This window comes from Brugia malayi (assembly GCF_000002995.4).
Source record: "Brugia malayi strain FR3 genome assembly, contig: Bm_v4_Chr1_scaffold_001, whole genome shotgun sequence".
NCBI lineage: Eukaryota > Metazoa > Nematoda > Chromadorea > Rhabditida > Onchocercidae > Brugia > Brugia malayi.
In genome coordinates, this window is record NW_025062475.1 from 3,921,062 (window position 1) to 3,940,223 (window position 19,162).

Sequence of the window (19,162 nt, forward strand, 5' to 3'; positions counted from 1 at the left end):
TTTTTTCTTTTAAGATTTCATTCATGTAATAATTTTGTTGTAATAATTCAAAAGGATACAAAATATTTAGGAAAGGATAATAAATAGTGAGAAGAAGAGAAGTCGAATTAGACAGAAATAATTGATAGTAATCTAAATAATCCCTCTAAAGCTAATTGGAATGAGAGTGAAATGAGTTAAATGTTGCTACATTTATATTTATATACATATATATCATATTTTTTTTATTTATATATATTATATATTTTTTTTATATATTTATATTTATATACATACATATCATATTTTATTTTTTTTTTGTTTATATATATTATATATATATTTTTTATACATTTATACTTATATACATATATATTATATTTTTGTCCTATTTATCTATGCATATATTATATTACATATTTTTTTTATTTTTTTGTACATTTATATTTATTTTTATATACATACATTTATATTTAGATACCTTTACACACATTTATATCATAACTATGCTTCCTACAACCATTTCTTTTGTTCAATGTTATTTCATTTATTATTAAGTGCTTTTCAATTATATGGCTTATAACTTGGACTAAAAGGCAGTCTTAAGTAATACTTGTAATTCCGCCGCAAATTCCGAATAAACCACCCAATGACCGAATAGATTAGTAAGAAGAAGCAGAGAGGAACACGACAGGTGTTTAGTGGTTGGCCGATTAGTCTCCGTGACACTCGTCTTGCTTGGTGACAAGTGTTCGGGATTGTCCTAGACTGGGGTATTAGATAATAGGTTTATTAATTCTTACATGATTAAATAACAATTGAGATTATTTGTTTCATTGACACAAAGTGGAATAGTATTGTTCGATCTTTAGATAAGTACCATTTCAATATGTATCAAACTTCTGATCAAGTTGCTATCAATAATTGTTTTGATTGAATGAAACGATTTAAGGAGTGACTGATTTATACGATGATTTTTAATGAAGGTAAATATTTATAGTCAAATTGAGAGATTTTTGTTGACATGTTATTTTATGGCTTTTTTTTTTCTGCTCCTCTTGACTCTATAATAAGGGGAATAAGACTTGGAATTTTAATCTTTTCAAACTTATCGATTGATTTACGTGATTTAACTTTGTGGAAAATATACTCGTTTATTTGTTGAGCATTTCAGGTGAATACAGGTAAGTGAAAACAACTGGAATATCATTTGAAGATTAGCTGTCTGACAAGTATGGGAAATAGAGATCTGACAATCGCAGAATCACCAGCTGAACAGGAATTACCTGTAGATGTAACAGTCGAAAGTATCCCACCACAATCTCTGTCCACGTCATCTTCATCCATTCCATCTGCTAACGTAAAATATGATGAACTGGAACCAAGCATGTTGGATAATTTAGTAAGGTTCACTTCGATTTGAGGGAATTTGAAAAGCTAAATTTAAAGCGATATCAAATCTAAAATTAGTTGGCAAATACATATTTTTTTTATAAAATTTATTTTGTTAACTCTTTACATGAAATTTGTCAGCTTGTTATCTACGTTTAAACTTAATTTATTGTTCTGTTTGATTTTTGTTTGATATAACACTTCAATGTTATGCAAATATTTTTTACATTGTTTTAATAAAGTTATAAAATAAAGAGTGAAGAATTAAATAAAAGTGAACATTTGCAGCCATCACATCAGAAGCATATAATGGGTAGATTGGACAGCATCCGTAAAAACAAGCAGCGTATTCTATCTACGTTACGTGAACTTAAAGAGAATACAAAAGAAGGAGAGGTGAACTTGAATTAATATTTAAAAATTTATTGATTAGTAGAGATTATTAGTTGCTTATGATGAATTTAGCATGCTATTTCCAATTTTTCAACCGATGAACATTTCCTTTTTTCCAGTTTGTAATCACATTAAATTATTTAGCATAATCTAACATGAAAGAAGCAGAAATTTGTAAATTTGTATACATACCAACTTATTTTCTAAAATTACAGTTTCCAAATAAAGAAATGATGAGTAAAATGATTGCAAGCTATGATGCACTCAGTGCACAAGAAGAACAATACGTCCAATTAATGCAGAAAATTGTTGTAAGTTTGGTTGTGAGTAATGGTGTGTGAAAATTTTGCTGTTGATGTCACGACATATTCAACCAAATATTTTTTTTTTCTCCAACTAAATACATATACTTTCCTTTTCAGTTAAAATATATCGTTGATTAAAGATTTTTTTGGATATCAAAATTAAATAAAGATTTGATACTTTGTATAACCATTTTCAATGCAATATTTCTTTCATGCAAAATACTTTGTAGAGTTTACATAAAAATGCAGCTGACGATATACAACATGAAAATGAAAGAAACAGCGAAAAATTGATACGGAATGATAGTAACACTAACGAACTGAGGGAGAATACTGGTGAATCAAACCATAAATTATCTGATGAAGCAATCAATAATGATCTAGAAGAAGTTAGTATTTTCTTGAGTTTGTAACATTGAATTATTCGCAGACAAATTACTTATACTGGAAACCATGAAATTGAAGCTAGATGCGCATAATTTATCACAGAATTCGTGATATTATCTTTTTTTTTTTTAGATGAATAGTGAATTATCAAAACTAGGAGTTGTAACAGGAAAAGCAGTTGCCGTCTCGATCATGAATGATAAACTACTAGAAACATTACAATTGCATCGTGAAAAGGTATTCTTTTGTCCATACTTTAAAATTCTTTTGGAGAAATAGACTTATGAATTTTTATCAAAATCATTGGATTCATTAATTTTTTTTTTTTTAAATCAGAGCTTATCTTCTGGTCGCAGGGTAGCTTTTTTCTATGCCTAGCAAACCTTAACGGTTGAACCTTAACGGAAATTTTAATTGTTTCATAAAAATAATTTTGAATGGTAGAAAACTACTGTTCTTTTTTAGAAATTATTTAGAGTTAGATAGAATGTTAATAAATTCGATATGTTGCAGAAGGCTACGCTAGAAGAACTACATCGAAGAAAACGAGAAACTCAAAAAGGTATAGCAGATGAGACATTGCAACAAGTTGAAACAGCTCGCTTGAAAGGTAGAGCTGTATATTCAATTTTAGTTTACATTCTGGAACTCGTCCAGAAATTTTGAAATTAATTTTTTCTCTTCTGTGCAAAATAAAGTTTTAAAATAGTGAGTGATTCTTACTCCAACACTTTCTTGAGATCGTCACAGAAGAGGATTATACAAAGCATAAGTGACTTATCCACTCAATTTTTCAGAATGTTGATTCTAGCAAGTAATTCCTTATAACGCTTTTTTATTTAAACTTAACTAAGAAATTTTTGTCTATTTCTTTTCTGCATACTGACGGTTCCTTTGTTTTACTTCGAAACGTTTAATCGCTTTTTTTATATCACTGTTTTTTTTTTTGAAAAAAAAAACTATTTGAATTGCAAAGTATTGGGAATTGTATTCCATCCTTCCATATTTTTTGAGAGTTTCCACTATATTTTCCTTTCTTGTCAAATTCTTAAAAACAGTTTTTTTTATTAAGATTTTGGCCTTGCGACACAGATAAAAAATATGCATGTGGGAGTGAAGTTTTTTGTTTACTTTCTAATCTGCTCTAACATCATCTTTTTTTTCTTTCCTACTGCATTTCATAGGGTAGAAATACAGAAAAAGTGAAGAATGAAAAGGGTAGAGGAATACAGTTCATTTTTCAGCCTGCATTATATAATTCTATATATTAAAATATATGAATATTTACGTATAAATGCAAGTACATGCATGTATGTTGATGTATATGTATGTGTATGTGTGTGTATGTATGTATGTGTCGGATATCTGTAAAGCATATGCATTCTGCTTTTAATTTGTGTTGTTTTCTTGTCTTTGAAATTTAAATTAGCTGTCATTTCATAGAGTCTATTTCGTTATCATCATTTTCGTCATTTTCTAGTTGTGACATCTTTCAAATTTATAGGTGAATGAATCTTTCTATTAGAAATATTATGATGGTTCTTTAAATTAGCGTTACATCCTATAATGAAGAGTTTTTTTTTTTGAAAATGTTTACAAATTTTAATGAAAATATTCATGTGATAGTTGCGCTTGCATTTATTTATAATTTGTTGAGGTGCACAATTTGAAGATAATTGATGATGGCAGGAATGCAGCAATGATAGGCAACATTTTCACGTTTGTCTGAAGAAAGAACTAGCCTAGATTTCATCTTCCTATCTACTACTATCCGTTTATAAATCGACTCATTTGCATGCCTCTATAGACTTATTCTACTCCCTCTCTTATCCATTTCCTTTGGCAAATTTCCTTCTGTATCCATGCATCCTTACTCCTTGGAGACACTAATTGAACATTTTTATTTGCTAGCTTGAGCATATCGATTTTGTCAACTGTAATATGTACATTTACTTGCCAACCATTTTCATCTACGAAAAAAGCAAAAAATAATGTTTTAGTGGGCATAAAATATCTGTTACGAACTAACTAATTTCATCTATGCCCAACTTTCCTTCTTATTTATTATTATTATTCTTTTGAACTCATTATAGAGCATACTGGAATAATCTTATTAATATTCCTAGTTTTGATTTTTGAACCTAACCAGTGTTGTTTTTTTGGAATTTTTTTGATGACATGTATTTTGCAGATTGATATCATGAAATTTCTTCTCTTCTATCACTAGTGATGAATTAAATAAGATGTTATAATTGAGAAGATAATATTAGGCCTCATAGATGTTAAAAAGCGACAGCTCTAGGTTGAGGCTTGAATTAGAGTTTTATGCAGTTGACACTATTTCTTTCAAGATCCCTCAAACAATTTCTTTATTCCAGTTTACGATTAATGTTGATTGTTAAAATTTATTGGCATAGATTTTTAGGAAATAATTAGCTACTGGATGTGTAAAGCGGTATTCTAGAATGTATCACTTGTAGTGTAATATATATATATATATATATTTTGCGGCTTTCTTTCGTAATTAAAAATTTTGCGAAGTTGTGGTAATTACTCTTCGGTGACATATTTTGTTGTCTGAGCTTATGCAATGACAAATTAAAAAGAAAAAGAGGATATGACGGAGAAAAAAAGTATTCCAGTTAAAAACATTTGCTGTTGATTGGTTGACTGACTGAGCAACTAAATGATCAACTAGCTTCATGAATGATTGACTAACTAGATGACAAGCTAGATAATGATGATCCATCAACGGAAAATGCCATTTGTTACAATATTACAGTTAATGGAAGTTAACTTAGCAACTGATGATGTCGATTTGAATCCTTATGCTTGGAACTTTCAGTTAAATCAGTTAAAACTTTTATTTAGACTATTTCAACAGCCGACATCCAATTATGTAGTATTAAATATGCAGATTGTGTTCAGTCATCTTACAATCTTCAAAATTATTGCTTCATGGTTTAAAGTGGTTTTGATTTGTTAGTTGGAACAGTTGTTCTTATTTCTTAGCAATGTAATTCACTCTTTCATCGGAAATATTTGCCATCCATTTTCTTACCCTACCGTCATCCTGACGCAAAATAACTACCTGTCATAGATAATAATTTTTTCCTGACATTTTTTTCTCTATCGTTATCATTTAGATGCATATATTGTAAATTCTTGTTTTTTTTTTTTTTTTAAGTTGCATCGGAACTAGAACAAGTGGAAAGAAAACGTAAAACGTTGGAGCGATTGCGACGTGAAGCACAACGCCGTGGCATCAAATTGGGGCCTGGTTCAGCATCAGAGCCGGATATTGTTGTTGAACCACAACCGGAACCAAAATCAGTTACTGAGGCAAAGTTAAGGGCTAAATTACAAGCAAAGAAAAAGGTGACTATTTCTAGATCATTCTTATAAATCACATTTTTGAAATTTCTGAAACTTCATATAATTATATAATTTTATAAATGAAAAACTCTGAATTTGCAGCACGTAACATAACACATTCCTTGTGATTTTTTCATTCAAGTAATTCTGCTTAAATGAGTATTTGTTCAATACTCAGCAAAATAAGACAGTTGCAGTATCACAGTTGAATAAAATAATTGCATTATCATCTGTTAAGTAGAATAGAATGGTTGGAGAATTTTAAAGATTGGATTTATACATCATGACTTATGTAGCTATTAATAATTAATTTAGAAAACATTTCAAGAATTGTTTTTTAGCAAAGTACTGAATTGGAAGATGATAATGGACCGCCAGTACCGGATGATTTGGCACCGGCTGAGCGAATTCCACCGGTTTTGGAAAATGAACAAACTGAAATTGAACAGCAGCAAGAAATAAAAAGAAAAACCTGTGAAGTAGTAACTGGTAGTGGTGGAGTTGCAGGAAAAAAAAAGAGAAAAGGCAAGAAAGGACGTGAACAACAGCAAGAACAACTGGTGAAGAAGCAGTCTGATACAATCAATTCATCTATACGGTTTGCTTTATTCATCCTTTGTTTGGTATTAATTTTTATGAAAAATATCAATATCTTTTATTTATTTATTTTTTTGATTACGAGAATAGTCAAGCAACGAAAAATTGCAATATTAATTTTATGTTTTGAAAAGCGGAAGAATTATTTGAAAATTTATAAAAATTTTTGGCCATAAAGATTTTGAAATTTAGCACTGCTACATCGTTTGATAGCAAACTTTAGATCTAATTGGATTTTCTTGGTAAATGTTTTAACGCTTTTTTCTTTCATACATAGTATATACTTAAAACTCACTTTTAATAAGATTTATGTAAACAGAAATTTCTTAAAGATAAAGACAATATTATTGACTTCTGTCTGTCTTGATGATGTTATTATCTATATGTCAAAAATATAGTTAGTTAAAATTTTTAAAAAAGTTTTTTTTTTTTTGATAGTGTAATAATACAATTTTTATTATTTACAGCGAAAAGCTAGCTACGATTGCAGCACGTAAAGAACGTATGCGAGAAATACGAGCAAAATTAGTACAGCCTGTTGTAGGGTCTTCTGATATGGATGAAACATTTCGTAATGCTTTGCAGCAATTAAAGTATAACTTCTTTTTCTTCATATATTAGTGCTAAAATTTAATATGCTGCCAGTTCTTCCATATTTCTTAAAAATTTTTTAAGCAAAAAATTAGATGTAATTTCAGCATATGTTTGTTAGTAAAAAGTTATTTTAATTTTATAAAAATGAATGTATGGAAATTTTTAAGTCTTTATCGATGAAAAGATGAACTGCAAATAAATTGTAAATGGTTCGGTCAATAATAATTGTGGTGAATTAAGATGAAAAGAACATGAAGATACTGAATTTTGTATGTAATATAATGTTTAAAAACACTAGGAATGTACTGACAGTGATATGAAAGCACAGAATCTTTAAAATTTTTTTTTTTAAATTCAAAAAACTTTAAAAACTTTATATGAGTTTATTGTTCCTGAAATGAAATTAAGGTATTTCCAACAATAAAATTATATATATATATATATATTTATTTTTTATGATTCCAACGTTTATGTTTTTCAGAAGTATAACTGAAATGCGAAAACAGTTGGAGTTATTACATGAAAAAGGAGCTAAATTGCCGGAAGAAACGGCTGAATTATTAGAACGTCAACTGCAGGCCGAAGATGTTATTAGTCAAAATGAAGCAGAAATGCCTGATGTAGTGAGCATGAGACAGAATTCTGAAACGCCATTCAAGGAAAGTGTTGAGGTGCTTTTCGAAGATAATTTTAATACTTTACTTAGCATCTTACTCATATATGATCTTTCGTCAATGTCTTAAAATCTTTCGACAGTGTCCTTTTGTCCTTTCTGTTATCCATTGTGCCAGAGATGCTCTAAACATTATATTTTATATCTTATACTTAATATTTCTAGAGTATAATATAACGACTTAAATGAATAAATAAAATTCTAGCGAAACTTATAAGACAAACGAAAGTTATAGATTAATTTGCTTAATGTTTGAAGCAAAGTCTTTAAATTAGATTAAGCTTCATTCGTCCTTTTCTTTGGATCTTGTAAACTTGAAAATCTCAATGTGGTTTACTGTAATTCCAATTAAAAAGTGACATCTTAATCAAGATAATTTTAAATTAATCAAGGAAATTGTACTTGATTCTTTACCATTCTTGAGCCTATTTTTTTTTAGAAACTTATCAGTAAATTAGGTTTTTTGTTAGCTTTGGTAGATTCTGGTGCATTTCTCTACAGGAATTTGTGTGTGTCCATATTCCGCTCATATTTTTGGTTACTTGGAGTATACAACGCACAAAACTTTTTTTTTTGTTTCTTTAGTATTTTTCCATGTTTTTGACCTAATCTTATGTATATATTTATTTATTTATTTATTTATATATTACGATAGTTTGAAATTTAAAAAACAAATGGTGCAAATACACCGTTGAATGCCTATTTATCATGAAAGAAGAAAATTTCCCTTTTTCTTTTATTTTCGTTACATTTTCATTATGATCTGAACAGCTGTTGTTGCTTTATGATTGATCGTTTTAAGCCGACTTAAGGAGGAAGCAGTGGTCGTATAGCCGCAACTGTTCCTCTCCCAAACAACAGTAGCATTTTTCAGTTCTTACCGATCTAATATATTGTCTTTCTGAATGACAATTCATATTTTTCTGTTTGAAAGAAATTGCTACAAGTCCGAGTAGTTTAAAGAAGTTATTTAATGCTATTTATCTTTCAATCATAAAATTATAAAAACTTATCGTTGTTCATTCCTGAAAAAAAAATTTTTAAAGCTTTATGAAGCAGATTGGAGAGAAATAAGCCTGTTACTCATCATCATTTGTTTTTTAGATTCTTACTTTATGCATTTCGTTAAATGTTCAATTGCATCATGTTGACACAAAGTTTATGACAGCTTCCTTGTCTTTGAATGAAATCAAGAGTTTGTCATAAAATTTTAAAATGAATAAATTCTTATTTGCAGGCCATGGAGGTAGTTCGTAACAATTTTCTGGAAGTGATGGGACAAAAATCAGAATCAGTTACTGGTGTAGGTACTGGTGCCGACTTAATAAGCGATGACCTTTCGGATGATTATCATCTTACAACAGAAGATAGTCAACGACTGAGAAATATTGAACAGGCGCTACAAGAACAACGCCAATTGCTCGAAACAATTGCTTCTCAAAGTCATCAGGTACTGCAATTAGTTTCTCTTATTAACTTTCTTCTTCTTCTTCTTCATCTAAATAGTTCAGAAAGTCAGAGAGATATGTCTAGCAGACATTGAACTCTGCCCGTAAACAACTATAAATTTCCTGATTATGAGTCTATAAAGATTCAGGAATTTTAAAGTATCAATTATATTTGTTGCAGAAATATAAGAATAGGAAATTTCTTTGATTATTTTCCAAAGCATTAAAAATTGCCGAGATGTGTGAATGTGTGTTTATAACTGTATATGTGGTTAAGAAACTAAGATAATATGGTCTTTCGAGTAAATTTTTGAAACGTTTAGTTGAGAATGAATCTTGAAATCTTGAATTGAATTTGAATTTGTCAATCTTCTTTTTTTGTGTGTGTTTGTTTATTAAACTAAGTAACTGAGTTCTCATTCACTTTGAAAATCCCACATGATAATATCAAAATTTTGTTTTTATTTCTTTTCATAGAGTTTTTTTTTTTTTTTTTTTTTTACTAATTTAACTTTTTTTATTTATTCGTAATCCAGATTAGCAAGATTTTCATCCGTTTTCTCTAGCTCTATTCCAGCTTTGAATGCTTTGTTTTTAATGATATCTTGGAAAGCATTCATTCGTTTCTTCAACTTTCCTTAATCAGTGATCCGTTAATTTCCTGTAATGTTAGGTATTGAATGTTATGCATTCATACTTCACTTTATTTCATCTAGTAATTGAATTTTTTCAATATGAAATATTGTGCTTTAAACTGAAATAAGTAAATAAATAAGTAAGTAGGAATGGTAAATATATATTTTTTAGATATGGGATGAATAGTTTTTATAATGGATTCTTTGTAGGATTTATGCTTAAAAACCTTTGGTAGCTCTATTTTTGTTTTTGATAATTCCGATTCATCTACAAGGTTCTTTTATATGAATAAAGAACAAAACAGAAGAATGGATTTCTATAACAGATGAACAAAACAAAATGTTTGAAAATGATTTTTTTTTTAAAAAAAAGGAGATTATAAAAGCATCCAAATTTTCTGGATTTTCCTAGGAGTTTGTAATGGAGATGTTAGTTATCTGAAAGTCTGCGACAATTGGTTTATCGTTCCTATATTTTTTATTTCACTTTGAATGTCGTTAACCCATTATTGGTCTGCATCAAATACACCAAATAGGGAAAGAGAGAGAGAATGCTATAGAGAGAATTAGCATAGCATCTCTTTAAAAAAGACATCTTTTTGTATTTGTCAAGAAATTTACTTACTTCTGCACAACTGATGTCTTTCATTTGGTGACTACTTTCTCTTTGTATCTCTTTCCTAGTCGAATTTTTGAATTTTTTTCTTTTTTTTTATCGTCTCATTATTGATTGCTTGCTGGCCTGAGCCTGAGCTGGTTTGTTTATGAATATCTCAGAGATAAGAGGAGAGTATGAGAGAGAGAGGAAGGATAGATCGGTAGCTCTCATGCATTTTTAAAGTAAGTACGAATGGCAAATATATATTTTTTTGTCATATTTAAAAATCTTTTTTCTTGATTCGATAAAAGCTATGCGCAAAATTTTTTTTTCAGCTATCGATTTTCTTTTTTTTTTTTTTTTTGCTTGTTTTTTTGTTTAGTTGCGGAAGTGAAAAAATGAAAGAGTAACTAGTAAAAAAGATTAGGAAAATTAATTATCAGTTATTTTACACCTCTCTTTTTCAAGAAATTTTTTTGTAATTTCTGATGTCCTAATTTATGGAACTTTTTAAAGACCTTTAAAATGGACTTTAATTTAATTTGATATAGAAATCTTAATCTAAGTTTCTGTCTATCCTATCAAAATCTGGATCTTGTACAGTGAAATCCTGCATCAAATTGGAAATCTTTGTATTATATAAATTACTTTAATTGTTCAGCTTAAGCTTATTTCAATTATTCGTAGACATTTGCAGTTATTATGAATATGGCAAAATAATTGCTGATAATAAATGTTATCTACATTTCTCGAAACTTTTTAAATCACAATTCTTGAAATTCATCATTATGTCGAGTGTCAAATATCAGAAATGAGAGAATAAGGACTGTTTCTTGCTAATAGCTATTTTCACTGTTTGCTTTATTTAGTATTACTTTAAAAAAATTAAAAAAGAAAATACACACTTTTATATGCTACAAGATTTCCAAACTAATTAAAATATACATAAATTTATTCGAATGAGAGGTAAAGATGAACAAAATGCTAATTTATCTAGATTAATAGGATTCTTTTATTGCATCGGATTTATTAGTGAGGAAAAAAGATTTATTCTTATTATTTAAGAATAATTTTGGGCGTATTCCTTACCTTATTTTTTTACGCAAAAATCAAAATGATAAATGCTATCATTAGTGCTAATGAGTGAGATAGTTCACGTGGACATTTTATTTAAAATGTTTATTTAAATATATCGCTAGAAGATTAACTTTAAAAAAAAAAAAAGTGTTTTAATTAAGTTATCGAGCTGATCTTTATAATTCTTCACCACGTTACTCTTATTTTGATTTGTAAAAATGATGAACAAGATGATTTGGTTAAGAGCAAAAGAGATAATATTGCATTAATAGTTGCAACAAATTAAAATAGTTGAATGAATAAGCTGAAAGAAAATTAAATCGATAAAAATGAAGAGCTAATATTGCAAATACCTCAAAAATAATTGAGATGGAAAATTTTTGAAGTTCAATGATTCTCGATTAATTTTGCAACTAAAACAATTCCTACCCGAAAATCTTCCCATTAATTTGTCTAAACATATCGTCATCAATTCTATATTAAAATGTAGTATAGATGATTGAATGCTAAAATTATCCTTCTCATCAAATGATATCGTTAATATGTTTCGTTGATGTCTTCTGTATTTCACGCGGCTGTTCGTTCATTTGCCCGTCAATTTTAACCTTTGTTCATCTTAGCTTTAACAAATGAATAGGATTGCACCGATGGGCTGCGCAACTGTATCACACACACACACACACTTACCACAGACAACCCAACTGTATATGCCATCATCCATCCATCCATTCATCCGTTCATCCGTCCGTCCCTGTCTCTCATCTGTTGATGATGCATCATTTGTTGAGGTTTGTCAAGCTTAACTTTAAATATCACAGCAGGACCTCATAGGAGCTGTCCTGTTAAATTTGTAATCTTTGGTTAAGCAGTTGGTCAAGAAGTCGATGACTATAACGATCATCAATGAATGATGAATATGGATAACTGTAATAGATGATGAGGGTGGAATTTGAATGATATTAACATTTTCTATACTATTATTTTGCTTAAATTTTAGTTTATAAATGGATGATACATTGGTTAAAATGAATTCAACTTTATTCATCGATCAATGTGAAGTTAATTTTCATATGTATGAAGAAAATAAATTGATGAATAGCAGAAGGAACTTAGAAGAAGATTGCTTTCAATCATTAAGTAGCAGTAGGAGTTTCTGCTACTACTTTCTATTGAGGCTACTAAAAAACTGCAGTCTTTTTTTCCTTCCTTCCCTTTTTTTTGTTTCTCTTTCATGGTTTTCAATAAAATTTTGTTTCACCTTCAAGCTTCTTTCAGTTACTACTATTTCTGTTATTGCTGTAACTACTTTATTACTTGTTAATGAAAAAAAGAAAAATCCATTACAGTGGTCATTTCTTCCTCTGCTTTATAGATAATTACTATTAAATTGATCTGTGTAGTTTTTTTTTTCCTTTTTTTCTTTTTTTTATAAGCATCTATTAATACATTTAGTCACTTTATCCAAGCTTTACTTTCTAAATTTGTTTAATAATTTACAATTTCAACCACTATGCTAAAATACTTTTGGGTTACCTCTTCTATTGCTATGTTTATTCACCTTTCTTGAATGCTATGTATGAGGCATACATTCTATAGCATTTTTGGCTTCACTGTTAGTTATTCAAATATAAAATGTTATTTCGAAATTGTCGAAGTGTGAAGAGAGCAAACCAATATGGTCTAATGGTTTTATGGACTTCAGTCAACCGTAATGCTAGATTATCATGCAATTGAACAAAGTGCTCCTTGTTTTAACCCAAAAATACCTGAGAGATGCTCATTTTTATTTTAAATTGTGAATTTAAACTTTTATAAAACAGAGTAGTCTGCTGAGAAAAAAATATTAACTAAATTGCAGAATGTGACAATATTCTCGGAGTGCTTTCTGATTTTTTTGTTTTTTGTTTGATATAAACGTTCTGCAGATAGAGCTAAAATAGAAAATTAATTATTCCGGATGTTAAAAAAAGTGGTTGCAATTTTTATATGTCACTTATACATGTTCTTATTGCCTTCTACCTTAAGGCTTACCTATGTAATTATTAGATCATCATTTCCTGATAGCGTTACTTCATATCATATTCTTCAAGAAGAGTTTTAATTAAATTTTGACATTTTCTTGATATATTCATAGATCAGTTGTTCTTCCATTCGTTAAATACTGATAAATGCTGATTGATGATATTATTATGAAAGGTTTTCTATAAAGCACATAATATTTAGATATGCATTATCGATTGATTTCTAAAATTCAGCTTTTTGTAAACGTATAAAGTTGTACCAAAGAGCCATTGCCACATTACGTTTGATAATTTCGGAGCTTTATAATCTTGATGCTATAGGATGTAGTTGAAACTGTGAAGAGTAACATATGAAGCATCCATCCATCCATCTGTGATTGTTCACTTTTATGCTTTATGCTAGTGCTTTGTAAACTGGTATGCTATCATATCTCATTCCATCAATTCCTCACCTCATCTTACCTTTTCTTATTTTTTGAATATTTGTCGATCGTGCAATATATCGCTTTTCATTCGGTTGTCTTCTTCTCGTAGATATATTGTTGAGTACCGTATTCGTAAGAGGAACGAAAATAGTATAGCATTAACAGATAGGAGTGTTTTTGGTTTTAATTTTTGTTCATTTTTTTAAATAGTTAAATTGAATATTGTCTAAAGTTTTAAATATGCTAGTAGTAACATATATAGTAGCGATAGTAATAGCTATGGAATCTTCTATGGATGGTAGCGATGTGTACCAAATGACAACTGTTGTAAACTTTACAACGGATGCTTATATATTCTAGGCTTTTCAGTTTCGATATTACAGTGATATCTTCCAACATCTCAATTTTGCTGCTGTAACAAGCAGCAGTTGTAATAGCTGCTGTATCGGTCCTAGCTTCTTCATATATTAGTCTCGAAGTTTGCCTTAATCAATTCATTTTATGAATGGATTTGTAGTCAACGGCTTCATTGAAAAAAGGCAAAGTTGTTTTCGTTATGTCTGTGTTAGTATATACTGTTAAGTGAATTTGTGTGTGTGTATGTGTGATGTGTGTATGTATGTGTATGTGTATGTGAATATATGTATTTATGTGTGTATACATATTATTGGTAGTTGTACTTCTTTGCCTTCAATTAGTATGAAATGATCTAATTTAGGTTCAGCAATATGCTTAATCCTTTTCATCGTTTGTCCACCCACCTTCAGCATTTATAATCAATCCAATTCGGTTATTCATTTCGCCTTTTCATCAAATTATTCAGCAATGTTTCCATGGATTTATTTCCCTTTATCGTTAGAACATAGCTTACGTCACTCCCGTCGTCCTTTCCCTGCTATCAATATAAGATCATATTGTGTAATATATTTAGAAGCAGGAAGTTATGTATTAGCATTCTACATTCAACCATGGATATTATTTTTATGATTCAAGTAAATTAACACTTCCCATTGACATAATGCTTTTATGTAGTTTATTAGCAATTATTTGTATACATAACCTACTACTGTATTGCTTCTTTTAAATGAACTTAATTATAACTGCTTTCTTCTTTCACTAGTGACTTCTTATCTTTGTATTATGCTTTATTAAGTTTTAAGTGACATTATGTTTTAATTTATTCACTTAATTTTTTTAACCAAAGAATCATATAAATTTGATTAGTTTTCCTATCTTCAAAATATATTATTTGATCAAACATTTGTGTGGTACAAACGAGATTTAAAATTTTAATTCCTTCATGAATAAATCGTATTCAAATATAATTTAATTTCGAAGACAAATTTGAAAATATTGGAATATCAATTAGAAACAGTTAACTTTTTCAGTTTATCATACACTTACACCGTCTGTAATAAATATGTTGAAGTTTCATATTTCAATAAAAGTTTAAAAGAATTAAAGTAATCCTAGTGATGTTTCTAATAGATTAGAATGAATAAACTGGAAGTCACTTATTCTTTTACTAGTAACATTGCTGGGTTATGATGATAGCTATGTCTAATCTTTCTTTTCAAATTCTCCTAATTTTCTAGAACCAAACTTTCTTTTACAGCATCAGTCATCATCATTTTCAAATACGGCAGAATCATGTCAGATAAAAATTGCTACTCTCCGGAACTGTTTTCTCACCGCCGCACCACAATTAAACATACGCCTTGGGAACATTTTGTTGGACCTAGCAAAAGGGCAATTGGTGAACGATTTGGATTCTGTCCTTGGAGATCTACTTAGTCAGACCATCAACGACAGACAACATCTCGATGAGACTGATGAGGTTTGTTTATCTGATGTAATTTTGTCTATGTTCATCTTTCAGCCGGTGTTCCTGAGTGCATCTATATGGTTATACTAATATTTTGGTTGCTATGGTTGCTATAACATTGCTTCTCTTGCCCTCTGTCTCATGATTATCGGGTGTCCCAAAGATTATTCAATGTTCTGTTAAGATAAAGTAATTACTGAAATTCCTTCATTCATTCAGTCTGGTATCGCATGTCATTTGATTTCTGGTATGATTTAAATAAGTGTACAAAGTAAATGTCTTAATTTTGAACTTGAGCGGACTATAAAAATGGACAAGAACGTAAGACATTAAAAGTTATTAAAGTAGTCTTGAAGTATGACTGAAGAGAGATGAAAAATGAGCAGGCAGTGTAAATTTCAGCTTGTGATACCTGCGTTTCAGTGTTTTGAAAGACTATTATTGAGCATAGCAATTTTGTTTTCTTAACTGTTGCTTTGCTTTTTTTAATGAAGATTGCTAATTGTTTTGATATTGAAGGAAATGCTAATGTTTCTTATCGTAATAATAGTCATTATTGTTGCATATTAAAGCTTTTATTTCAACAAAAAAAAAAAAAAAAATGATGCTAGGTGAGCTGGCCAGTTAAGTGAATGCTTTGCCACAGTCTTAGAAATTGATTAAGCTGGGCTAAGGTTCACTTAGGCTGGACGCTATAACCGCAGAGCAAACATCCCTTACTCATGCCTGCAAGTGCATGTACCACTTTCTTTCCTTCATTCCTCTCTTTTTTTTTTTAAATTTCACTAAAAAGCATGTCTCTAAAATCCATTGGATTATTTTCTGCTTTGAAACTTGCAATTTGCATGTGACTACTATTTCTGTTCCATTTGATTATGTGCAGTCGTAATGATTTGTTTTTAGTCGAAAAAAAAAAATTGTTTGAGAGGGAAATGAACGTTTTTGCATGCTTGAATAAATAACTTCAAATAAATAACTTACTGTTTTAATCGCTTCATTACCTAGTGAGTCATCCAATCCATTTTTAAAGTTAAAAGTTAATGAGGAGTGAGTGAGCTATACAATCTACGTTTCTTTATTTATGAAAATTTTTCATTGAAATTACTGAATACAAATGTTGGAGTTGTAGTTATTCGTGGAACAATTAGCAAATAAACAACTAAATTTTACATAACCTTTAATTAATCCTGATGAAAATTTTGAAAGACGGAAGTCTAGTTTTTAGTCTAGTTTTTCTTCTTCCTACGAAATGTTAGTATCACGATTTACATAGAAAAGTGGACAGAAATATACATCTTGCAAATATCATGAAATAATATATAATTACTGTAAAATTTAATAATCATTTAAAAGTGATTCGAATTTAAAATTTTAAAATGTGGTGGAACACTTAATACAAATAGCTGAATTTAGAATAGTTTCTAACTGGCATTGAAAAAATTAATTATGCATTTTTGCACGGTTTCAAACTTTAAAATAAAATTACAGCGTCAAAATGATGCAAATGATGGCGGTCGTGAGCCAGCATCAGTTGAATCCGAATCACAAGAAACAACAGAGTTGGTCAAATTTATTTATACCGAATCAACCGGTCGTTTCGAGCGTAGATTTAGTCGTGAATGGACACCAGATGAAGTTTCGGTAAGTGCTCAATTTTTTTTTCAATTTCTAATTTCTAATTTTTTTTTTTTTTTTTTGTTGATATTATCCTTGAATCCTGTTGTATCAATTTACATTCTATTTCATGCTTGCTTACCTATGACAAATTTTTAAATATCAGATGATTATAATCCGTTATTTCAAATAGATGAAAAAATGATCTACATTGTCATCCACTGAGTCATTCATTATTGTGTAATTGTGATCAGTTTATTTGTAGTGAATATTGAATATAATTAAACTTTTGTGAAATATTGTACCATATAGTCTCAAAGAAAAAATGACAAAATGAAAAAAAAAATGATAATTTCAAAATTATTAATTGAATTTGCTTCAGTTATAAATATTATCATAGAAATTCGAACAAGCAAAACGACAATTATCTACTGGTAAAGCAAAATTAAGAAAGCAACAAACTTTGGAAAAAATACGTAATAGGACTGAAGTAGTGGTTGATGAACAACAGCAACAGCAATCTAAGAAATCAGATATTGAACATGGTGAGAATAATTGATGGTATAATTGAATTCATAATTTCAATTAAATGTATTGTTATATAGGATGTAATGAGACTTTTTTTTTTTTGAACTATATGAGTGGGGTCCATTCAGTTCATGATTTGAGGGCTAAATTTTAACGAATCAATAAAAGAGGAAAGAGATAGACAAGATATGGTAGGATGAAAATGAAAAAGAATGATAGAAGAAGAGGGAGAAGAAAAGAAGGAAAAGCATATCCATTGTTCTCAATGCTCTTCCTTCTAAACGACTATTCATTCATGAGATGTTCCGAAGTGAATTTCTGTATGTCATACATAAATTAGAGTGTGTATGAATTATTATCCCTCAGCAACTTTCCTTTCATTACTCTTTTTTTATTACTGTAGTTAATTTGAGAAATGGGTAGTTGTTATAGCATGACAAGTTAAGTAATTATTACTTCTACCATTTATAACATTAAATTTTAATCTTAAAAGATGACATGCATGATTGAAAAAAAAAAAAAACGTTTGACAACTATCATTTAAATCACTTCATTGTTTAAAAATTTTGGAAACATTTTAATTATGATTTATTTTTCGAGTTTTATTTATATTTCTATTTAGCATTTACTAATCTCTCTCTCTCTCCAAAAAAAAAAAAAAAAAAATGTTTTTAGATAGTTTTGAAAAGAGGCTTATCGCTCAAATATAGTATATTATCATAAAAATTTTATTTGTAACTTTACTTTCTTTAACCGTAAACTTAGAGGAAATAAGAGACTTGAATTGTTGTAGGACTAGAAAATGATATTTGTATGATTATCGACGGAATTTTGCCACTCATTCGACAGCATAGCGAGTTAATTGCTAATGATGAGTTTATGCGACAGCTGCGCGATGAACTGCTGCAACAGGCGTCTATGGTATGCTTTCCTGGCGATGCCGCTCCAACGGATCTCTTTCGCAGTCAATTGAGCACAATTATTGACGATACATTATCTCAGTATGTGGGCAGTAAAGTGGCGGAAGTGAGGGAAGAACTCATTTTTGATACTTCTGAAATTTTATATAATGAATTAACTTTCTTCCAATTAATGTATAACATTGATAATTTAGCCGTTTAAGTGCCTTGAAATTATGTATTTATCATTGCTATCTCTGTTATATTTTATTTTATATACAATTTGTGAAATTTTTATTGAAATATCCGTTACAAGGCTTTTTGCTGATTGTTTCAAATAATATCAATTGCTCAGTTTCAAGACATTAAAATGTTTTTTGCTTTCAATTGGTTAATT

General features: G+C 29.2%; 1 protein-coding gene and 1 non-coding gene across 2 annotated transcripts; both read left to right on the forward strand.

Annotated features, from left to right (window-relative positions):
- Nucleotides 1-959: 959 nt before the first annotated feature.
- Nucleotides 960-18,988, forward strand: Bm10731 (Uncharacterized protein; the record flags this gene model as incomplete). Its single annotated transcript, XM_043076470.1, has 17 exons — nucleotides 960-965; nucleotides 1,154-1,163; nucleotides 1,242-1,381; nucleotides 1,660-1,767; nucleotides 1,980-2,075; nucleotides 2,300-2,458; nucleotides 2,589-2,693; nucleotides 2,970-3,066; nucleotides 5,644-5,834; nucleotides 6,173-6,429; nucleotides 6,896-7,021; nucleotides 7,504-7,693; nucleotides 8,933-9,145; nucleotides 15,515-15,736; nucleotides 17,213-17,365; nucleotides 17,739-17,883; nucleotides 18,660-18,988. The coding sequence occupies 17 exons, from the start codon at nucleotides 960-962 to the stop codon at nucleotides 18,986-18,988; spliced, it is 2,547 nt and encodes an 848-aa protein (XP_042932404.1).
- Bma-mir-86 lies at nucleotides 16,327-16,460 on the forward strand. Its single transcript, XR_006227927.1, has one exon. It is a non-coding gene; the product is annotated as a pre-microRNA Bma-mir-86 (primary transcript).
- Nucleotides 18,989-19,162: the final 174 nt, after the last annotated feature.